The 23,399-nt window shown below is 58.4% G+C and overlaps 1 protein-coding gene across 3 annotated transcripts in view; it reads right to left on the reverse strand.

Annotated features, from left to right (window-relative positions):
- CLCN7 (chloride voltage-gated channel 7) overlaps positions 1–23,165 on the reverse strand; it is a 29,565-nt gene extending 6,400 nt beyond the window's left edge. For 2 of the 3 annotated variants that reach the window (XM_031002690.3, XM_055364895.2), the window contains exons 1-16: positions 22,900–23,128; positions 13,276–13,347; positions 9,645–9,716; positions 9,447–9,512; positions 8,857–8,989; positions 8,459–8,568; positions 7,321–7,401; positions 5,906–5,968; positions 5,716–5,799; positions 4,560–4,653; positions 4,179–4,243; positions 3,582–3,698; positions 2,859–2,913; positions 2,281–2,341; positions 1,203–1,359; positions 72–165 (exon numbers count right to left, since the gene is read on the reverse strand). In XM_031002690.3, coding sequence (XP_030858550.1) covers positions 72–165; positions 1,203–1,359; positions 2,281–2,341; positions 2,859–2,913; positions 3,582–3,698; positions 4,179–4,243; positions 4,560–4,653; positions 5,716–5,799; positions 5,906–5,968; positions 7,321–7,401; positions 8,459–8,568; positions 8,857–8,989; positions 9,447–9,512; positions 9,645–9,716; positions 13,276–13,347; positions 22,900–23,040 — 1,465 coding nt within the window. In that variant the 5' untranslated portion in view covers positions 23,041–23,128. Of the gene's footprint in view, positions 1–71; positions 166–1,202; positions 1,360–2,280; positions 2,342–2,858; positions 2,914–3,581; positions 3,699–4,178; positions 4,244–4,559; positions 4,654–5,715; positions 5,800–5,905; positions 5,969–7,320; positions 7,402–8,458; positions 8,569–8,856; positions 8,990–9,446; positions 9,513–9,644; positions 9,717–13,275; positions 13,348–22,899 lie in introns of all 3 variants that reach the window. The other variant, XM_031002691.2, reaches the window with a different exon arrangement.
- Positions 23,166–23,399: the final 234 nt, after the last annotated feature.

Raw genomic sequence — 23,399 nt, forward strand, 5'->3', positions numbered from 1 at the left:
GGACACTCAGCCAGAAGGCATCACCCAGGCCCTGATCCCAGGGCCTGCCCGGCGGCACTGCCCACACACACCTGGTGGGTCGTGGAAGAGGCTCACCACGCTCTTCTCCGGGGTGTTGAAGAAGGCCGCAGCCATGGAGTTGTACTCGCCATCTGCACAGAAGAGCTGTGAGGTCGGGAGAGAGCACGTGTTGGGAGGGGAGATGAGCTGGTGGGCTGCAGGCACAGATCTGGTGTCGCCATGAGAGGCCGTGTACCCTGTGCCTGGCCAGCATCAGGTGTGAAACCACACGATCCTGCCATCGGGTCAGGGCCACGGTCACAGAGGGAAAGGACGACACACAAGGCCCAAGCCATGGTCACAGAGGGAAAGGAGGACACACACGGCCTAGGCCCAGCAGGGGGCTGTGTCCAGCCCTGGGGGGTGGGTCAGCAGGACCATGGGCTGGGACGCTGTCCATCCCTGGTGCCAGGGAAGGTGGGCCCAGGCGCTCACGTGAGCTCCTAGAAGAGGCTGTTGGCGCCCCGGTGCCACAGGCCCAGAGCCTCCTGGGCTCCAGCAGCACAGGGGCTGTTGTCCACGGGGCTGGAGCAGAGTGTAGCAAGGCTGGTGAACCCCACAGCCCCGGGCCTCCCACGCCTCTTAACGGTTCACACCTGTCCCGTCCCATCCTGCCCACCCCCGCCGTGGCACCCACTGGTCTGCTGGGCCTCTAGGCTCTCCCTGTTCTGGATGTTTCATGTTAATGGGGCTACGTTGCGTGTCCTCATGTGTGGTTCCTCTGAGCGTAGTGCTTTCCAGGGCAACCGTGTCACAGCGGACGGACACACGGACTGCGGTGAGCCATGAGCACCAGGCATAGGCCCAGCTGTGGACGGAGGTTTGCATTTCTCCTGGGTCCACATCTATGGTGCCCCCATAGGGCGCCTGAGGCTCGCCCCGTCAGGCTGTCATTCTGGGAAGAGGACTGGGGGGAGCCTCTGGCCCCCATACCACTGCCCATTCCCCTGGCACCTCAGCAGACACCTGGCCTCCTCTGAGATCTGGGTGGACAGGACTAACCCTCTTTGAGACACGCCAGCCCATGTGCTTCTGGAACTCGGCGGGGTGGGCAGCCCTCCTCCCGTAGCCTAAGCGAGGCTCCTGGAGGCCGCCCTGTGGCTGCCCTGCCTGCTGGACCCCGCCCGGGCCCAGCCTCCCACCTGCAGCGGGTAGGACATGGAGCCCCCCTGCAGCGGCTGGCAATCCCGCGACGAGTAGATCAGCACGAAGGCGACTGTGGCCGTGACGGCGGCCACCAGCATGGCCTCGATCACCTGTAGGCAGGGCCGGTGGATGTACCTGGAACCAAGAATCAGGCTGCATGGCGGGTAGGACGGCAGCGCGGCCCCTCCGCAGCCCCCATGGCAACCCGAGTCCCTGATGGAGGACACTGGGCCTGTGGTGTTGTCTGTTTGTTTGTTTTTGTTTTTGAGATGGAGTTTTGCTCTTGTTGCCCAGGCTGGAGTGCAGTGGTGCGATCTTGGCTCACTGCAATCTCCACCTCCCAGGTTCAAGCAATTGTCCTGCCTCAGCCTCCCGAGTAGCTGGGATTACAGGCACCCGGCCCTACATCTGGCTAATTTTTTTTTGTATTTTTTAGTAGAGACGGGGTTTCTCCATGTTGGTCAAGCTGGTCTGGAACTCCCGACCTCAGGTGATCCACCCGCCTCGGCCTCCCAAAGTGCTGGGATTACAGGCGTGAGGCACCACGCCCGGCCAGGCCTGTGTTTAATCATCAATCAGGCACCCAAATGTCCTGGGGTCGTCCTCTTCCCTGGGGTAAAGACTCCTTGGCAGCAACTTCTCCTGACGTGTGGGAAGTGGCGCTACCCGCGCCCCAGCTGCACCTGACAGTATTGAAATCAGCACAGACCAAGAAGGAAGAAGCCAGGGGCCCCCAGTGTCCCAGGACAGCTGCGGTTGCTACCAAGCAGAGCCAGGTGGCGAAGGTTGGGCATGCCTCGCCCAGGCCCGATCCCACGCAGGGCCTCACTTCCTACCCAGGGGCCGTCCTCCAGGAGCCCTCGCACTCCTAGCCTTGGGCTAGTCTGTCACCTCCAGGCCCCGGGACACATCTCTGAGCAGCTCCACCGGGGAAACCATCAGGAAGGACGCTGCATACACAGCCTTTCTTTCGGCCGTGGCCTAGGAGTGTAAACCCCATTCCACCACGTCCGCTTTCAAAGGGCCTGTGTGGCCACGCCTGCCAACGCGATATGCAATGCGGTTTCTCCTCACCTGATTCGAAACATGGTCAGCCAGTAGTTCAAGGCATTGAACACAGCTCCAAGCACACCGCCTGCGAACAGGGGAAAGGCCAGTCAGCGACACCGGAGGAAAAGTGCGGGCCTCCGCCCGCCGGCTCCCAGATGGCAGGAGAAGCTCGAGGGTTTGCAGAGGGAAGGGGACGGCAGGGGGCTGGGGGGTGCAGGTAAGATGCTTCCTCCACATCGTCACACCCTGAGGGCTGGGGGAGCTGTTTCTCAAAGGCTCTGCCTTCCTTCCAGGGCAAAGGTGTCCAGCAGAGCAATAAATGCTGGTGGGAGCAATTCTATCTCTCAAGAGGAAAACCCATCCATCCCTGCAGCCCTGTGGTTTTTGCCAACAGAGATAAACAACAGGAAGCCACAGAAGCGAAGCTTTGGGCTCCCCAACCCCCACGTGTACTGCCCATGGAAGAATCTGGAGGCCCCCGGGTGGCCCTGGGATGAGGGCAGGCTCCAGGGAGCCACAGCCTCCAGTCCTTGTCTCTATGACCACGTCACAGCTGAGCCAGGCCCACAGGCCGTCCCTGCGGTGCTGGGAGAAGCCCTTACCCACCACACCCATGGCGATGAAGACCGGGATCTCGTGGATGGTGTAGGCCATTTTCTGTGCAGAGAGAGGGAGAAGGCAGAGGATGTGAGGGAAAAGGCCCACAGCAACTTTCTGCTGAAACTCAAGGACCACCGTCTTAAGAGAGCTGTCCCCACAGAGAGCCTTCCCGCCCTTCCACACAGGCTGCAGAAGGCCACAGGTGAGAAACACGCTGGGTGTTTTGAGCAGGCCTGGCCCCTGCCTGGTGTGGTGGCCAGCGAGGCTCTCAGAGACCCCACCACCCTCAGAACCCGGGGCGGGGAGGGCCCCAAGCACTGGGAACATAGCCCGGGGTCCCCCAGTTTCCTGCGTACAGAGCCGCCCTATCAATGGCACGGAGAGTCTCCCCAGCCCAGGCCCCAGGCTGCCCTGGAAACTAGGCCTGAGCCCACCTGCCCCGAGAGCAGCTGCTGCACGTGCCCCCAGGCCGTGGGAGGCCCCATGCATGCAGTAACTGTGTGACATCCCAGGTGCCCTGCTGGTCACATGGCGCCCTGACCTGAGGGGCAGCTTGGGGTGTCTTCCTGCAGCCCCTCGGGGCCCTGGAGCTCACACAAGAGCTCTCAGCTCCACAGCTATCAACCAGAGTTTTCTAAAGGACCAAATTCTCAACCTGGGCCTTAAGCAAACAGGGTCCTGGACCAGGATATGAGGTGGGCAAGGTGGGCGATGGGGCAGGTTACCTCCGAGTCAAACCTTCCGAAGTTGATGAGGCCTGGGCTGGACAGGTCCCACATGTTCCCGTGGTAAATGCTCAGAACAAAATTCAGGGTGAACGTGGAGATCATGGAAGCAAAGAACTGCGGCAGAGGGCAGGAAACCAGTGCCCTCAGAGCCGCGCTCCCAGCCCAGGGCCCACGGACCAGCAGGGACCATTGCCCCTCCTGTCAGCCCCGGGGCCAGGAGTCTGCAGACCCCGCCCAAGGCAGAAGGGAAGGGGCTGGAGCCAGGGGTGGGCGCACTGTGTGGGCAAGGAGGGGCCCAGTCCTCTCTGGACTTGCCAGTGGAGAGCAAGAGGGGAAGGTGGGGCAGGGCTGGGCTCCCGGCTGTTTGATCCCCTACCCGGGAGCCACCCAGGGCTGGCAATGGTGCCCAGGACCAAGGGCGAACTGGGCAGCAAAGGCACAACCACTGCTTTGGGCAGGGCCAAGGCCTGACAGACCCACAGGGGGTCCAGCTCCAGCCGCAGCTCGATGGGTGGCCCCAAGGTGGACCCCATGGTGGGAAATGAGAGCGCACCATGCACCCTGATCGGGAGGCAGCTATCAGCAGGAACTTACGATCCTCCAGGTCAGGAACTGGTTCCAGAAGGACGCACCCTCCTCCAGGCTGAACAGGACCCCACCTGGAAAGCAGGTGGCCGGCTCGGGTGCCAGCTGGACACAGGGCACCATGCCCACCACCAACTCCCTCCCCCAGGATCCAGGGAACCCAGACCACGTCAGAAAGAAGCTAATGGGGTGGGCCCCAGCCACACAGAGAGGGCCCCTGAGGGAGGTCTGAGGGCCGGACCCAAGTACACTGCCGGCCGCTTCCAAATGCCCCGGCCGTGACTCCAAGCCTCTGCCGCCCTCAGCAGGCACTGGGCCTACAGACAGGAGACCATTCCTTCCAACACACAGGGTGAGGCAAAGCTTTGGACCAGGCGCGGCCCTCCTCACCCACGGGGGCTCCAAACGCCGCTGACACTCCGGCCGCAGCCCCTGCGGAGACGAAGTCCCGCTTCTCTGTGTCTCTGCGGAAGTACTCGAAGATCTGCAACAGGGACAGACCAGGGTCGGGGCAGGTTCCTTGAGGGCACGGCTCTCAGAAAGGGAGAGCAACTGCCAGGACAGGGGCTGTGCAGGGGAAGGGGCTTTCAGGATGACCAAGTCAGCAGCTCTGATTCCTGAAGAGCACCGTGCTGCAGACCACAGCAAGAGACAGCAGGGTCAGCACCACCACCGGCAGCCCGGGGAAACACGCAAACACCCAGCCAGGAGCTCCACTTTCCAGTGCACGCAAGATTCCGAAAACCTCTACCCTCTACCGAAAACCGCACGGATGGAAACCCAGCCTTGCTATTCTTTGTACTGCGGGACACTGCCTGCCTCTAAATTCACACATGGCCGGGCGCGGTGGCTCACCACCTGTAATCCCAGCACTCTGGGAGGCCGAGGCAGGCGGATCACCTGAGGTCAGGAGTTTGAGACCAGCCCGGCCAACACGGCAAAACCCCATCTCTACTAAAAATACAAAAAACTTAGCCAGGCGTGGTGGCGGGCACCTGTAATCCCAGCTACTCAGGAGGCTGAGGCAGGAGAATTGCTTGAACCTGGGAGGTGGAGGCTGCAATGAGCTGAGATTGTACCACTGCACTCCAGCCTGGGAAACAGAGAGACTCCATCTCAAAAAAAAAAAAAAAAAAAAAAATACGATCACACACAAATGCAGCTCAATCCCCATCAACATGCTGGGGACTTTTTTGGGGAAAAAGTGTTCTAAAGTGTGTCCTGACAAATAAACATCAGGTGGGCACACTTGGTCTCAGGTTCTGCGCTCCTCTGAGAAGCCGCTTGGAGCCACAGACCCTCCCACGGGAAACACTGATGCGCGTGTGGCAGGGGACCCAAGGAGGGAAGCAGCGGGCCGTGGGGAGGCCTTGCCGGGCAGGGACTGTGCCCGCTGGCTCTGGGAGCCACCCGCCAGGCTGTCCTCAGATGGGGCTGGGGCTCTCGGCCAGGGGGTGCTGAGGGAAGCCCATCTCCCTGAGTGGCGCCCGTGCCCGTGCCCATGGCATCTGGAGCCCACCCACACAAGGTGGAGGGTGGGACTCACCTTGAAATCTCGTTTCAGCGACGTTGACCTTCCCTGAGAGATCCCGGCGGCGATCACTGAACCTGAGTGGATCATCGGCCCTTCCTGGAGACCAGAAGGACCGGTGCTCAGAGACACACGTTGGCGTGGCGGCCCTCGCGGGGCCGGCGGCCTCAGGCTCCAGCTGGAGTGGCCATGTGCACTTTGTTACCTTTCCCACGGCCAGGCCCCCGACCACGGACAGGATCACACCGGACACTTTGATCACCAACGTCTGAAACACAGGGAGACGCACGGCCTCTGATGAAAAGGCAGGCGCTGTCTTTGGACCTGAGCCGTAAAACAGCACACACAGCCCTGATCAGGCAGAGTGGCTGGGACACAGGGCCTCCGGGAAGGGGCCAGCACCCCCAGGCTGGGTCTCCCCATGGCCACAGTGGAGCTAAACAGCAGCCAAGTGTCCCCCGCACTCACTCGGGGGACCCGCCCTCTGTGGCCTCAGCATTGAGCAGGCAAGGGGTTCTTTCGTTTCCTTCCTTCCTGAGGCAAAGCTGGGCCGCCCACCGCATCCTACAGGCACAACCTGCCTCCGCCAGTGTGGCCAGCACAGGGGAGGTGTTCCCACTAGCCCCGCCTAGCAAGGCTCCTCATCCACCCCTGGCACTGGAAGGCTGGTCACCTGCGGCTCCACGATGCCCCCTCTCCCCTCGGCTGCTCCCCGCCCCCAGGGGCCTCATCCTCTCCACCTGAGAAGGTGTGTAAGGTGTTTATCAGCCTCCCTGCCCCAGGGCAGAACCCACAAGGACGCAGACCCTAAACATAAGGGCGCTGAGTGTGTGGGGGGAGGGCTGTATGTTAAAGATGCCGAGGAAAGCAAACTCCACCCTCAGCCAACGAAAGTTATAGAGCAACATCCCAGAAGGTTCAGGCCAGCCTGGCGCAGGTGACAGGGGGGTCGCCATTCCCAGCTGCTCCAGTAAACCTGATCTCCCACCACAGGGCAAGGGCACCCCAAGGTCACCTGGGAGCTTTCGCCAGAGGGGACACACTGGCCCCACTCCTTGGCCACGGGGACCAGGCCCCGGAAGCACCCCCAGGGGGCAGCTGCCATGCTGCCCACCCATCCTCAGACAGGACAGGGCTGCGGCAAGTCTCAGGCTAAGGAACGATGGCGGCACAGACAGAAGCAACCACAGCGGAACTGGGTCAGGACTCCCAGCACTTCCAGAACCAGATGCTCTAATAACACCAAGTGTAAATGACCATGAGGCAAACTGAAAGCGGGAAACTGCTACACGCCCACTACCACGACAGCTTCCACGGTGAATTAGTCACCAGCACGCAGCCCACAGTCACAGACGCGTCGCACAGCTGTGTCACACATGCACCACGCAAGCATTTCTTCATGACTACTCATTTCTTACGTAATATGTGCAAATACCAGTTGTTACCACTTTCAAAAAAAAAGGTGACCCCTTTACACCCAGCCAGCCCATCTGCACACAGCGCCACCAGTACACGAGGTGGCTGAGGCCAGTTCTGGAAGGCAGGCAGCCAAGAGAGCTGCTCCTGAACCAGCAAAGAGCCGGCACCCACCCTGCCCAGCCAGGGCCACCGCACCCTCACCTTGAGCCGCACCACGTGGGGGATCTTCACCCCGTTGAGGAAGCACTTGATCTGGGGGATTCCGCTGCCAGCAGCCACCGGCTGAAAGAGGGGAAGCACGGCTGAGTGGGTCACGGCCAGGCTGAGACAGATGCAGCCCCTCAGCCCCAGGAGCCCCAGGAGCTGAGGAGAGCAGCAGACACGTCGGGGCCTCAGGGAAGGGGAGCTCAGCACACAAACGTCGGGGCCCCAGGGAATGGGAGAGCAGCACACACGTCGGGGCCCCAGGGAAGGAGAGAGCAGCGCACACGTTGGGGCCCCAGGGAAGGGGAGCTCAGCACACACGTCGGGGTCCTCAGGGAAGGGGAGAGCAGCACACACGTCGGGGCCCCAGGGAAGGGGAGCTCAGCATACACGTCGGGGCCCCAGGGAAGGGGAGCTCAGCACACACGTCGGGGCCCCAGGGAAGGGGAGCTCAGCACACACGTCGGGGCCCCATGGAAGGGGAGCTCAGCACACACGTCGGGGCCCCAGGGAAAGGGAGCTCAGCACACACGTCGGGGCCTCAGGGAAGGGGAGCTCAGCACACACTTCAGGGCCCCAGGGAAGGAGAGAGCAGCACACACGTCGGGGCCTCAGGGAAGGGGAGAGCAGCACACACATCGGGGCCTCAGGGAAGGGGAGCTCAGCACACACTTCGGGGCCCCAGGGAAGGGGAGCTCAGCATACACATCGGGGCCTCAGGGAAGGGAAGAGCAGCACACACGTCGGGGCCCCAGGGAAGGGTCTCATGTCATTGGGGTAGCTGCTCTCACTCTTCCCAGCCCAGACACAGATCAAGGACGTGGTGGGGGCGGAGGTGGAGATGGAAGGAGGGGAGGGCAGAGTGAGGAGATGGAAGGAGGGGCGGAGTGGGGTAAGGGTGCCCAGGCCTGTGCTGGTGGGTCAGGAGCAGCACTCCAGGGCTCTGGGGGTGAAGAGGCCCCGGTGTGTCTGCTCCTCCTGAGGTTGTGAGTCTGGACCGCGTGATTCTAGAAAGTGCCCGGGTTGTCAGCCAATGTGACGGTGGGGGTGGGTGAGCTGCAGGGGTTCCCGCCCATTCACCAAGACCCCCAGTCCCTCATGGGGTCCGACATAGCTGCGGCATCCTGCCACCCACCTCTATGAAAGCCACAATCACAGAGCCCACGAGCACGAAGGCGGCGTTCAGCGTGGCCCACAGCAACAGGGAGAAGGACAGTCCGCCCCTCTCTGTGAACTTGTCGATATCTGGGGCTCATCAAGGAGGGCTGGCTGCTTCCCTGTCAGGACCACCCAGCCCAGACCCCAGCCCTGCCCCACAGACCAGCCTGGCAGACGCCACCCTGCTGGGTGGAGCCATGATGCTCACTGGACATCCCAGAGACGTCTCATGGCCCAACCATGACAGGGACACAGCCAGCCTGGCCAGGCCGCCTCCACCTGCACTGGAACACACTGGGCTCAGGACTTCTGCCTGGGACTCAGCCCAGGCCACGCCCCCCTCCCAAGCTGCAGCGGCCGCACCGGGAAGGATACTGCCCTTGATGACCCTGTACTTGAGGCCAGCCAGGTTTTCCACCACGATGTCAATGAAGCAGGCCACGAGGCCCGTGAGGATCCCGATGAGGGCGCAGATGACCCAGCGCTTGATCTCCACCGTCCGGAAGGCCTGCAGGGTGCGGTCAGGGCGAGGGTCAGGCAGGGCCCTGGCGCAGTCACTCCGGCAGCAGCAGGACCACCCAGACCGCCTGCAGGCCCCGGGATTATGAAGGACCCAGCGTGCACGGTGCGCTGAGTCCCACAAAGGACAGTTTCTGGCCAACATCTGAGGCGCACCCGGGGCCCGAGGGTGACTCGGGGAGGTGGGTGAATTCCCAACAACTTCACAGCCAGCGGTTGTTATGCTGGGCACCGCATCTGGCGGCCGTAAGAGCAGCCTTCTTGGTTATGGTGACCGTGACCCTCCCACTGTCTCTAGAAACCAGAGGAACCCACAGGCCTCAGAGGCAGAGTCAGAGGAGGAGGGAGGAGGTGCGTCACCTCGCCCCGGCAGAAGAGCAGCCCCAGGCCCGGCCGGCACCAGGCCCCACACCGTGGGGCCCTGCAGGGAGCGGCGTCCAGCTCACCGTGTGGTTGATCCGCCGCTCCTCCTCCAGGAACAGCTGGTTCTCACTGTTGTCATAGTCCAAGCTCTGCAGGCCGGGACAGCAAGGGCAGCACTCAGCACCGAACCGACGCTCTGGGTGCGGGCACAGGGGACCGGGAGTGGGCTTGCAGGGGGCAGAGGCCAGGTCTCAGGGTCAGGGGGACAGAAGGACGCCCACCTCATACTTGAGGGACAGGAGCTTCTCGTTGTGTGGGATCTCCTTGGGGAAGGGATGTGGGGGGTCCATATCCTGTGGCAGAAAAAGGCAAAGAGAGAATCACAGTTGACAAGGCCACAAGGAGAGAGGCCCCTCTCAGCTCACACACGAGGCCGTTATCATCCCGACACCAAGGACAAGGACACAGCAAGAGAGCTGCACATGGGGCACGGTGGCTGACACCTACAATCCCAGCACTTTGGGAGGCCGAGGCAAGTGGACCAGCTGCAGTCAGGAGTTCGAGACCAGCCTGGACAACAAGATGAAATCCTGTCGCTACTAAAAATACAAAAATTAGCTGGGCGTGGTGGTGGGCGCCTGTAATCCCAGCTACTCAGGAGGCTGAGGCAGGAGAATCGCTTGAACCTGGGATGCAGAGGCTGCAGTGAGCCGAGATTGCGCCATTGCACTCCAGCCTGGGTGACAGAGCAAGACTCCGTCTCAAAGAAAAAAAAAAAAAAGAGAACTACAGACCAACACCCCTACAACCACGGATGCAAAGATCTTTGGTAAGACACAAGCAAAGCGATTCCAGCAATGCCAGGAGCAAGGTGAATTCAGCCTAGGAATACAAGTTAGTTTAACATCCAAAAATCAATCCATGAGGCCGGGTGTGGTGGCCCACACCTGTAATCCCAGCACTCTGAGAGGCAGAGGCAAGAGGATCAACGGAAGCCAGGAGTTCAAGACCAGCCTGGGCAACAGAGTAAAACCCTCATCTCTCTCTTTTTTTTTTTTTTTTTGAGATACAGTCACTCTTTTTGCCCAGGCTAGAGCGCAGTGACACAATCTCAACTCACTGCAACCTCCGCCTTCCAGGTTAAAGCCATTCTCCTGCCTCAGCCTCCCAAGTAGCTGGGATTACAGGTGTGCACCACCACGCCTGGCTAATTTTTGTATTTTTAGTAGAGACGGGGTTTCGCCATGTTGGCCAGGCTGGTCTCAAACTCTTGGCCTCAAGTGATCCACCCAGCCTGGGCAACACAGTGAGACCCCAACTCTTAAAAAAAAAAAAAAAAAACCAGGCATGGTACTGGCACGAAGATGGACACAAAAGAATGGAAGAGAATTGAGAGAGTCCGGAAAGAAATCCAAAACATGTACGATCAATTGATTTCCCACAACGGTGTCAAAACATTTCAACAGAGAAAGGTAGTGTTTTCAACAAATGGTGCTGGTACAACTGGATTTCCATATGCAAAAATGAAGCTGGGCCAGGCACAATGGCTGACAGCTGTAATCCCAGCACTGGGAGGCCGAGGCAGAAGGACTGCTTGAGGCCAGGAGTTTGTGATCAGCCTGGGCAACATAGTAAGACTCCATCTCTACACAATATTAGCTGAGTGTGGTGACATGCGCCTGCAGTCCCAGCTACTTGGGAGACAGACAGGAGGCACAGGCTGCAGTGAACCATGATTGCACCACTGCACTCCAGGCTGGGTGACAGTGAGACCCTGTCTCAAAAAGAGAGAGAGAGAGAGGGAGGGTATGACGTTGGACCCTTACCTCACACCACACCCAAAAATTAACTCAGAAGGGATGAAAGACCTAAAACTGTAAAATTCTTAGGAAAAAACGGGTCAGTCGTCATACTCTTGGGTGAGGCAATGGTTTCTTAGATTTGACACCAAAAGTACAAGCAACACAAGGAAAAACAGATTAGCTGAACCTCAGCAATACAGCCTGTGCGGGGTGTGGTACGCCTGCGGTCCCGGCTCCTCAGGAAGAAGCTGAAACGGGAGGACTGCTTGAGCCTGAGAGATGGAGTTCAGCCTGGGCCACACAGTGAGACTTCATCTCAAAAAATAGTAATAATTAATTTTTTTTAGACAGGGTCCCGTCTGTCACGCAGGCTGAAGTACAATGGTGTGATCATGGCTCACTACAGCCCCAACCTCCTGGGTTCAATCAATCCACCTGCCTCAGTGTCCCGAGTAGCTGGGACCACAGGCGCACACCGCCACACCTGGCTAATTTTTGTTTTTGTTTTTTGTAGAGACAGGGTCTCACTATGTTGCCTAGGCTGATCTCGAAATCCTGGGCTCCAGCCTTGGTTTCCCAAAGTGTTGGGATTACAGGTGTGAACCACCACACCTGCCCAGAAAAAAAAAAAAAAAATTTTGAGGCAGGATCTCACTCCGTCACCCAGGCTGAAGTGCAGTGGCACCATCTCAGCTCACTGAAACCTCCACCTCCTGGGCTCAAGTGATCCTCCAACCTCAGCCTCCCAAGTAGCTGGGACAACAGGTGCCTATCACCAGGCCCAGCTAATATTTATATTTTTTGTAGAGACAGGGTTTCACCATGTTGATCAGGCTGATCTTGAACTCCTGAGCTCAATCAATCCATCTGCTTCCCAAAGTACTAGGATTACAGGCATGAATCACCTCGCTTGGCCAAAACTTTTTTAATTAAAAAAATTTGAGCATCAAAAGACACCATTGAGAAAGTGAACAGAAACCCGCTGAACAGGAGAAAACTTCTATAAATCATGTATTGGATGAGAGATTTGCATCTATGTATAAAGAACTCCTGCAGCTCAATTATAAAGACAACAAACCCAGTTTAAAAATGAGCATAACCAACACGTGTGTGGCCGGCCAGGCACCCACTCCAGGGTTGAGACAGGAGAGGACTGATCGCTGAATCTCACATGCTCGCTTTTTCCCTTGTCTCCCAACTCCTGCCCCTCCCAAAGCTGACACCAGAGCAAAGGCTTTGAAGTCCAAAAAGGCAGTGCTGAAGGCGCCCACGGCCACGAAACAGATCTTCCGAAGGCCTTGTGGCTCCAGAGGCAGCACAAACATATCAGAAGGGCAGCCCCAGGAGAGGCGCTGCTGGCTGTACAGGACGGCATCTGAGCACGGCGCCAGCCTCGGGAAAGACTGCGGCAGAGCTCAAACGGACGCAAGGCCGAAGAGCACCCGGACAGGTGGACTGTGAGACGCCTCAGCCTCTGACGTGGCCCAGGACAGAGCCGGGTGGGGCCTGATGGGGAGAAGGAGGACGCCCGGGGTGTCGCCAACATCAGGATCATCTCAACAGGAGTCCCGCATAGACATCTCCCCAGAGACGATGAGTGAACGGCCAGCGGCAGCAGAGGACTCCCGGCCTCACCAGCGGCTGGGGGAGAAACCGAGGCCGGCGGGAGATGCCCCCCGAGGGGAAGGAAGACGAGCACGCTGCCGCTGAGCTCAGGACTCCCGGGGCAGCCACTGGCACGGGAACATCTAAACCCCTGCCCTCTGAAGTCAGAGGCATCCGGCCCCCTCTCACTCTCCTGGGGCTCCTCACTGCCCCCTCAAGATCCCTGTCCTTGCCCTGTCCCAAAGCCAGGTCCAGCCCCCTTGCTGCCCATGCTGTCACTGCTGTCCTGACCGGCTTCCCGCGCCCTGCACTCCTCTGAGAGCACTTCTGCCTGGCTGCCTCTGCTCACTCGGCGTCGGGGACCGTGTCCCCCCAGGGAAATCTTCCCTGAACCCCGGCCCTGGGGCCCCACTATCTCCCTGCCGCTCGGCCCCTGCCCATCCCTGTCACCCTCTGCTAAGATGCAGCTAGCTCCGCGGGAGGATGGGGAACACCCCCAACTCACCGGGTCCAAAAGTTCATCATCCAGCTCCACGCTGCTCATATGTCCGACTCGGAAAAGCGCAGAACGTGGTGACTAAAAGCAGAAGAGAAATCATGAGGGCGCTCAGGCGTCGCACGCTCTGCTCCGTGGATTCTCACTCCCGCCGCCGCACCCTGGCCTCGCCTGACCCTGCCCGGGAGCTCAGGAATGGGCCAGGCCAGGCCTGCCTGCTGGGTGGGGGCAGTAGGGCTGGGACAGGCCTCCCTGGGCCCTGGAAGCAGAACTGATCCGGCTGCCCCTCGGCCTGTCAGCGAGACGTCCAGCCCGAGTCCAGGGCGCAAGCTCCCTGCTCTAGACTGAAGGCAAGGCACCTGCCACCCACCAGGAAAGAAGGGCTGGACAACACGCCGCCCCCAATGCAGTGCCCGCCACAGCACCCTGGGCCATCCTGCCCAACCCTGCTCCCGAGGCCTTGCTCAGCCACCTGCCACCTCCACAGAGTCACCTCCACTGCAGCCTCTCTGGGTTTTGAGACACGAACGGCTCCACAGTGTTCACGCTCCCCTCCCCACAGGACGCCCAGCTGTCGGGCAGAGCTGGGTGGGGTCTCAGCCACCTAAGGCTTTGCGGCCGCCCCAGCTCAGGGCAGGGGCAGGGCAGCGGGCCCTGGGTGGCGTGGTGCAGGTGTGACTTACGGAGCTCCCGCCCCAGTCTCCGGCTCCTTACTAGAGCCAAGGCGCTGAGGCCAGGCTAGGAGGAGCCAAGACCTCAGCCTCCTTTCCCCAAAGAGATCCTTTGGAGACGACTCCAATTTCCACTATCTCCTGAATCTTTAGCAACATCTGGGGACGTGAAAGGAAGAAGGGCTGCCTTCCAGGTGGAGGGGCCACATGCACAGGGCGCCCGCCATCTGCATCAGAGAGCCCATGCGCCTGTGAGGAAAGTGTTGGCGGAGGAGTCCAGCGGCTGGTACCGGCCATGGGAAGACCACCAAGGCTGCCGCCCGCCTTCCCTGGGAGCAGCCCTCCCAGCCCCCAACGCCGTCCCCTCCTCATCCCCCCATCTTTCCCTCCACCTTCCTTGGGCTCGGCCTCCCGCACCAGGTTTCAGCAGGGCCTGGAAGTGCTTCTTGGTGATAGAACGGCAGGTGATGGCGCCAGGAGCCCGCAGGGCCGAGGTGGGGACGGGGAGACGTGCGGGAACGGCCTGCACTGGGGCCCAATTTTCCTCCAACCTCCACCTATCCACGGGGATCACAATTACCACACACTGGGCCGAGGTGGGGACGGGGAGAGGTGCGGGAACGGCCTGCACTGGGGCCCAGTTTTCCCTCAACCTCCACCGATCCACGGGGATCACGATTACCACACACAGGCAAGGACACAGAAGTAGAGAAGGAAGGTTTGGGATCTGAGGTCACTGCGAGCCAGGGGTGGGGGTCCTGCTTTCTCTGGAGTGCTCACCCCTGAAGGAGACAGGCTCCCCAAACCGCCATCCCAGAAACTGCCTTCAGAACCAGACCTTCCCGGCGGGGTAAAGTGGCTCATGCCTGTAATCCCAGCACTTTCGGAGGCTGAGGCGGGCGAATCACTTGAGGCCAGGAGTTCGAGACCAGCTGGGCCAACATGGTGAAACCCCATCTCTACTAAAAATACAAAAAGTAGGCGGGCTACTTGGGAGGCTAAGGCAGGAGAATCGCTTGAAGCCGGGAAGTGGAGTCTGTAGTGAGCTGAGATCGCACCACTGCACTCCAGCCTAGGTAACAGCAAGACTCTGTCTCAAAAAAAAAAAAGAACCTGACCTTCCAGCCCACTGCCCTCCAGGGACCCCTTCCCCAACCATCGTCCTGTTACCAGCCACCGTCACCCTTGGTGTGCACCCCCCGTGTTGATGACCCGGTGAGTGGCCCTGGCCGGGGGAGGAACCTGGGCACGTGCCACTGGCCCTTGGCAGACAGCAGTCAGAGCCTCCTCCTCTCCCCAGGCAAAGAGCACTCTCAGGCTATCCCCATCAGAAGCCAGGAGCAGAGGCCAGACAGACAGACAGACAGACAGACTCGCAGGTGTGTGCCATGGCATCTCCACGCCCGGGGGAGTATGGGAGGGGCTGGAGTGCACAGGTCCTGCTGGACAGAACCCTGAGTCACAGGGCACCTGCCCCTCCTCTTCCCCCAGCCTTGCCACATGACAGTGACTCTCCCTGAGCCCTCAGTCACAGGCGAAACTCACAGCTTGAGTCTCCTGCCACATGGGCTGACAGGGTGGGAGGAGGAAGGTGCCATGGTCCAGGCGTGATGGAAGCAGTGGCCTGGCCAGCTGCCCACTCCCTCTTGCTCACACTCACATCAAAGCCCCTGGACTCCAGATCTCACCACCAGAAAACAGCCCTGTGACCAGCACTGGGCCTCTGACCCCCACCTCCCAGGTGGACAGGTGCCCCGATGCCCCAAACAGAGACCACGGAACCCAAAAGACCCATTTCACCATGAGGAAGGACCCCACGTCCAAACGGGCACCCTGTGGGACACGCCCTGCCCAGAGAGCCACCCTCTCCATCACTCAAGATGTCGGCACTTCTCTCTAACGCCACTCAAGGCCTGCCATGCTTCTCAGGCTGTTCCTTGCTGGAAATAACGGATCATTCTGGCCAGACGTGGTGGCTCACGCCTGTAATCCCAGCACTTTGGGAGGCTGAGGCAGGAGGATCGCTTGAGCCCAGGAGTTCAAAGCCAACCTGGACAACGTAGTGAGACCCTGCCTCTACAAAAAATCAAAATTAGCAAGGCATGGTGGCGTGTACCTGTGGCCCAAACTACTCAGGAGGCTGAGGCAAGAGGATCGCTTGAGCCTGGGAAGTCGAGGCTACAGTGAGCTATGGTTGCACCACTGCGCTCCAGCCTGGGCAACACGGCAAGACCCTATCTCTAAAATTAAAAAAAAAAAACCCAAACAAAATGAAAACAGCCACAGTCATATGTCCTGGGCGCCAGGCCTGGGAGGCCTTGAGGAGGGCCACCGTCTACACCACGACAGCACTGTCCCACAGCAGCAGGCAGAGCCGCAAATGCATTCAGGCCAAGGTGAAGGCTGCCGGTGCAGTATGTGACCAGCGGCCACCCCCACCGCCGCCGCCTTGGCAGATTCGAGAGGGGTGAGGGGTGAGGGGTTGCCCCCCAGTAGGGCATCAGCTGCCCCTGCCCGGAGTGAAAGGATGGGGCTCCGGCGCCTTCCCTTCCCAGCATCTCTTTCGTTAACTCTGCCAGGACTTTGAGAAGGTGGCTTTCGTAATGGAAGAACACGACGTTTACTTCAAGTTCAGCAATGCATTCCGTGCGGTTACTTTCTTTCTTAAATGCAAGCTCTTATAAATTAAACACTAGATGCTGTTCCTCAAACTCCTGCCACACACTGCAACCTACACGGTCCCAAGCGCCGGACACTAACTAAAAACAGCCAGGCTCAGGAACACGTGAGCCAGCACTCCCGAGAGGCGAGACTCGGGCCGGATGGGAGGCGAGGTCGTCAGGGTTGGGAGTGGGTGGGACTAGAAAGATGGGTCTGAAAATGGCCTGCACCCCCTTCCTGGTGCTTACGCGGATCTACACGCATTGCACCGACACTCTCTTGGTTTTGGGGCCACGCTGTTACGGAAAGGTAAACATTGGGGGGAAACTCGGTGAAGGGTACACAAGCCCCCTGTGCTACCTTTGCAGCTTCCTGTGAATCCAGAGTGATTTAAAAGTCAAAAAAGGGCTGGGCACGGTGGCTCACGCATGTAATCCCAGCACTTTGGGAGGCTGAGGCGGGCAGATCACCTGAGGTCAGGAGTTCGAGACCAGCCTGGCCAACATGAAGCAACCCCGTCTCTACTTAAAAAAAACGAAGAAAAAAAAAAAACAAAAATTAGCCGGGCATGGTGGTGCACACCTGTAATCCCAGCTACTTGGGAGGCTAAGGCAGGAGAACTGCTTGAACCTGGGAGGCGGAGGTTGCAGTGAGCCGAGATCCTGCCACTGTATTCCAGCCTGGGCAATAGAGCGAGACCCTGTCTCAAATAAATAAATAAAATAAAATAAAATAAAAGTCAAAATAATGTATAGAGGGGAACTACATCAAACTTTAAAACTTCTACACATCAAAGAAAACAACAGAGCAAAAGGTAACCTATGAAACGAGAAAATATTTGCAAATGTGATAAGGAATTAATATCTGATAAGGGATTAATATTCAGAATACATAAAAAAACTCAGGGTCAGGGGAGGTGGCTCACGTCTGTCATCCCAGCACTTTGGGAGGCTGAGGTGGGCTGATCACTTGAGGTCAGGAGTTCAAGACCAGACTGACCAACGTGGCGAAGCCCCAACTCTCCTAAAAATACAAAAATTAGCCGGGCATGGTGGTGGGCGCCTGTAATCCCAGCTACTCGGGAGGATGAGGCAGGAGAATCACTTGAACCCAAGAGGCAGAGGTCGTGGTAAGCTGAGATCACACCACTGCACTTCAGCCTGGGCGACAGAGGAAGACTCCGACAAAAACAAAAACAAAAATAAACAGAAAACCAAAAACCAAAAACAAACATAAAAAAGCAGCGTCTGAAAGTCCCACTTGTACGCCATGTTCACAGCAGCGCCGTTCACAATGACCAAAATGCGGAAGCTCCCGGTGTGCCGATGGGTGAGTGAGTCAAGGAAATGCAGCCTGTCCCCGCAATGGAATAATTCAGCCATAAAGAGGAATGACCACCGACCCGTGCTGCAGCACGACGGGCCGGAGGACACTATGCTCCGTGAAATAAGCCAGTCAGAAAAAGACAGCTCCCACAGGTCCACTCGCGAGAGGGCCCTGGAGCTGTCAGGTCCCCTGAGGCAGATGGCAACGAGGGGGCTGGGCGGCAGGAGGAAGGGAGAGCGATGAATGGGTGCGGTTTCAGTTTGGCAAGGAATGGGTTGTGTAACACTATGGGCGTGCTCAACCCTACTGACCGCACTCGCGGATGATTAAACGGTAATTAAACAAAATATTTTTTAGAGACAAGGTCTTGCTGTGTTGCCCAGGCTGGTCTCTAACTCCTGGGCTCAAATGATCCTTTCGCCTTGGCCTCTCAAGTAGCTGGTATGAGAGGCGCGCACCACCATGCCTGGCTCAAAATGGTAAATTTATGGTATGTGTTCTTTACCACAGCTTTTTTAAAACTTAAAGCAGTATTAAAGACCATTTGCTGTTCTGCTCGGCCTGTGCTGCGTCCTAACATTCAGCAGGCCTCTGCCAGGACCAGGCTAGACGCTAGGCACAGAGGATACAGTAGCTGCCCCGCGGAGGGATGGGGGTTACAGTCAAAGGAAACAAGGTGACACACAAAGGCCACAGAGACCAAGGAGAGGCCTTTGCTGTCCATGCAGTGTCCCCATGGCGTTAAGGCAGAGACCTAAAGCAAGACAGACACTGAACAGCAATGCTGGAGGGCAGGGAAGGGCAGGGGACAGCAGGGGAACCCTCCCAGGCTGGCAGAGGACTTCCTGGAGGCCGGAAAAGAACCAAGGGGCACTTCCTCAAGTACAGCAGAGCTCAAGGGGCCACTGGCGACGACCCCAGACCCTCCCCCACGGCCTCGCTGCGCCCACAGTTCTCTCTCAGGCTGCGGTCTGTGGCTCCGGGTGCCCAGGCAGGACACAGTCCCACACTAACCCAGACTCCTGCCCTGCCAGGGTCTTAGGTGGAGTGTCCCAACATGAGTTCCCAGGGATGTCCTGCAAATACCCACCTCCCCTCACTGCCCCCTGAGACCCAACTGTTTCTGGCTCCAGCCGCTTTCCCTCTCTCAGTTCTCAAGGAGTTCTGCTTCCTGCCGCCCACACACGGCCAGGGCTGGCTGACCTCACCCTCGCCCTGTCCCAACACCACCAGATGAGCAGTGACTGGCTTGGTCAATTCACCACTACGCCACACAAAGCAAGACCGGCCTGAGAACAGGAACAGCAACCCACAGGAAGCTCTCAAGGGCCTGGGCTTTCAGCGGGCACCCAGCCTCCAGCAAGCCACTCCACAGTCTGCCCTGCCCAGGGCAGCCACCTCATAGTGTTTGGCCAGCTGTTCCCACGCTGAGGTGGCAATGACACCACCAGCCAACCTGAAAATCCTGCAACAAACCCTAAAGAGCCTGGAGGCAGCTAGGGCCAGTTCTCATGTTCACTGGAACAGTCCCGTCAACAGGGGATGGCCTGCGTTGATATTTTAGCTCAAAACAGCTCTGGAGGCCTTGAACCCAAGGGCAGCTTACAGTACCCCGTCTGTGGCCACACTGGGGTGCGCCTGAGCCTAACTGTGAGCTGTGCCCACCAGTCAGAGCAGACCCTCCCCCAGAAAAACAGCACCAAGAAATCCAGTAGCTACTCAGGAAGTTGGGCAGGAAAGTCACAACGAACACGAATTCCTCTTGTGTTGCTGGTTTTAACACGACCGGGCACGACTCATGTTTCTTCAGAGCGTGGTTTGTGACAGGCACCGTGCTCAGCGCTATGCATGTGTTAACTTTTTCGCAGATGGGAAAACTGGGCAACAGGGAGGCTACAGGCCTTGCAGGAGACCATCGGCGAGTCTGATGCTCAGAGCACAAAGGCCTCTGAGGACGCCTGGCCTAAGAGGTGGTGTCTTGGCCTCTAGACTCCGCCTCTCCAGTCTGTCTGCAGGGTAAGGCAGGGGCCCTTCAGGAATGGGGTCCTAGCTTCCCATGGGCTCCCCTAGAGATGAGCCAAATTCAAAGCCTGCTCATGTGCGCAGCAGGGCTGACCTCCATGCTCCACAGCGCATCCCAAACACACACTCCCTCTGTCCTTTCCCCCCGTCCGCCTGCCTGAAGATCTTGTGCTCTTCAAGCCCAAGCCTTGTGACTGCTCCTGCCCCAGGGGCCCTGCAGACCATCCGCACAGGGCACTGGGCCTGTCTCCAGCAGGAAGGAAGCAGCTTTATGCGCCTGCGTCCCAGGCAGCCACAGAGCAAGTGCACGATAAACTATTTTTTTAAATTGCTTGTAAGCAGGGTATCCGCTGTTATTAAATGCAAACAAGCAAATAAGCTTACAATGACTTTTAAGGGAATAGTTTTTTAATTTTTTTTTTGAGATGGAGTTTTGTTCTTGTTGCCCAGGCAATGGCGTGATCTCGGCTCAGTGCAACCTCCGCCTCCCAGGTTCAAGCAATTCTCCTGCCTCAGCCTCCTGACTAGCTAGGATTACAGGCGCTCACCACCACACTCAGCTAATTTTTGTATTTTTAGTAGACATGGGGTTTCACCATGTTGGCCAGGCTGGTCTTGAACTCCTGACCTCAGGTGATCCACCTGCCTCGGCCTCCCAAAGTGCTGGGATTACAGGCATGAGCCACTGTGCACAGCCGGGAATACTTTCTAAGGTTAAGAGATCAACAGATTATTTCCCAAAAAATCAACTCTTCTATTTGCAAAGACAAACAGGAAACCCCAAGCACATTCAGTCCCAAGAGAAACTCAAATTCAACCTCCATCAAGGTTCCTAATCTTTACCTTTCAACCCTTAAACCTTGTGAACTTCAGATTTTTTTAATTAAAAAAATTTTTTTTTAATTTTTTGAGATACGTTCTCAAACTCCAGCCTGGGCAAAAGAGTGAGAAACTACCTCAAAAAAAAAAAAAAAAGCACCTCACTGCAGCTTCAACCTCCTGGGCTCATGTGACTTTTCTGCCTCAGCCTCCCGAGCCAGTAGCTGGGACTACAGATGCATATCACCACACCTGGCTAATTTTGCTTTTTTTTTTGAGACAGGGTTTCACTAGTTTGCCCAGGCTGGTCTTGAACTTCTGGGCTCAAGTGATCCTCCCCTACCTTGGCCTCCCAAAGTGCGAGGATTACAGGCATGAGCCACCACACCTGGCCTTACCTTCTTTTAAAACAGAAACACACACACACACAGGCATACACACAAATAACTAATCACCCATGGCCCCACCACTTCAAATTAACCCCTTCAGATCACTTTTCATGCAGACTACAGCCCGGAGAGCAGGAGGGCCCACTTCAAAGGGAGCTGAGCTGCTGCTTCTTATCAGCAAAAGGCAGACTATGACCTTCTTTGTCTGGTGCATTTCTAAGGAATTGGGAAAACCTAAATGTAGGTTCTATGGAAACAGGCTGATTTTTGTGTCCTTCCTAAACTTTTTTTTTTTTTTTTTTTTTTGAGACGGAGTCTCGCTCTGTCGCCCAGGCTGGAGTGCAGTGGCGCCATCTCCGCTCACTGCAAGCTCCGCCTCCCGGGTTCACGCCATTCTCCAGCCTCAGCCTCCCAAGTAGCTGGGACTACAGGCGCCCGCCACCACGCCCGGCTAATTTTTTGTATTTTTAGTAGAGACGGGGTTTCACCATATTAGCCAGGATGGTCTCGCTCTCCTGACCTCATGATCCGCCCGCCTCGGCCTCCCAAAGTGCTGGGATTACAGATGTGAGCCACCGCGCCCTGCCGTCCTTCCTAATCTTTAAGCACAAGACAAGTGTTTAAAGGACTAGACAAGAGAAAATGTAAAGAATAACTGCAAAGTAGATTAAGACCCATCAACAAAACGGTCCATTAACTCAAAAGTAACACAATACGGCCAGGCGCAGTGGCTCACGCCTGTAATCCCAGCACTTTGGGAGGCTGAGGTGGGGGGGATCACCTGAGGTCGGGAGTTCGAGGCCAGCCTGACCAACATGGAAGACCCCCCCCCGTCTCTACTAAAAATACAAAATTAGCCGGGCGCGGTGGCGCACGCCTGTAATTCCAGCTACTCAGGAGGCTGAGGCAGGAGAGTCACTTAAACTCGGGAGGTGGGGGTTGCAGTGAGCCGAGATCGCGCCATTGCACTCCAGCCTGGGCAACTACTGTGAAACTCCGTCTCAAAAAAAAAAAAAAAAAAAAATTAAGACAATACACAGGGAAACATGTACCCGCAACGGTTCTCCAGACCTTAACACTGCTCGCTGCACGCTGCAGGGTGACATGCGGAACGCATTCCAACCTCTGACTTGCTGCTTATTGTGTTTGCCTGCACATTGCAAATTCAACTCGGTGCTAAGGGAGACTGAGTACAAATGCTCGTCACTGCCAAGATCACCTGAAAGTCGGGACTGATCCCCACACAGAAAGATGGCAGATAAAGGCGCTCCGTCATTCTCACTGAAAGAGACCCGGCTGCAATCTTAACTGTTTCCATCTCCCAGGGGGTCAAAACTCAAACAAAATTAGTTGCTCGGAAAGGACGAAATTTTTAAAAGTCACCTGAACAGAAAGCCATTTGCACCCCTTTAGGGCCAGTCTGGGGGACACCGGAGGGAATGAACGTGCGCCACGGCTGCCCCGGCGCCCCTCAGCGTCCCACATTCCGCGGGGTCTGGCGAGCTCCGCCTCGCTCACCCAGCCCTCCCGGCCACCGAGCCCGGCGCGGCCTCCGAAGACTCCAGACCCCAGGCGCCCCCGCCAGCCCGGCCCCGCCGAGGAGCCCCGGGGCGCGTTCCCGAGTCCACCGCGCCTCGGTCGCCTCCAGGACCGAGACACGCGGCGCCGCCAGAAGGCTCACGAGGGCGCGGGCTGCGGGGCGCACGAGGGCTCAGTTTCCCCGCCTGCGCCCTGCCCGGCCTCACCTGGCGCGCAGCCCCGGGCCCAGCCCCGTTCAGCAGCGGCGTCCCCCCGCCGGGCCGCGCCGTTCTCCGCAGCAGCGGCGCCACCTCCTCGTCGTCCCGGTCCCGGCCGGACCAGGACACCTTCTTAGAGACGTTGGCCATGGCCCGCCGCGGAGCGACACCGGCCGGGAAGCGCCGGCTGCCCCCGTGTTTGTTCTCGTGACCCGCGCCGGCGGCCACGTGACAGGCGATGGCAGCCACGTGACGCGCGACGGGGCCACGTGATGAGCGACGGCGACCACGTGACCTGCAACGGCAACCACCGAGGCCCGGTCGCGCGGGGGCTCCTGGGAGCCGCGCCCCCGGTGGGTCTTGGCGCCGCCCGCCCTAGAGAATCGCCGCGGCCCTGAGGACCCGGTTTTGCCCACGCGACTGCAAAGGCGGCCCCGTTGGGCTGAGCGCCCAGTGCTTGGGAGGCGAATGGCCGCCCCCGGGAGTCGGGGCGAGGGAAGCGCCCGGGG

The sequence above is a fragment of the Gorilla gorilla genome, chromosome 18, assembly GCF_029281585.2.
Source record: "Gorilla gorilla gorilla isolate KB3781 chromosome 18, NHGRI_mGorGor1-v2.1_pri, whole genome shotgun sequence".
In the NCBI taxonomy this organism is placed as follows: Eukaryota; Metazoa; Chordata; class Mammalia; order Primates; family Hominidae; genus Gorilla; species Gorilla gorilla.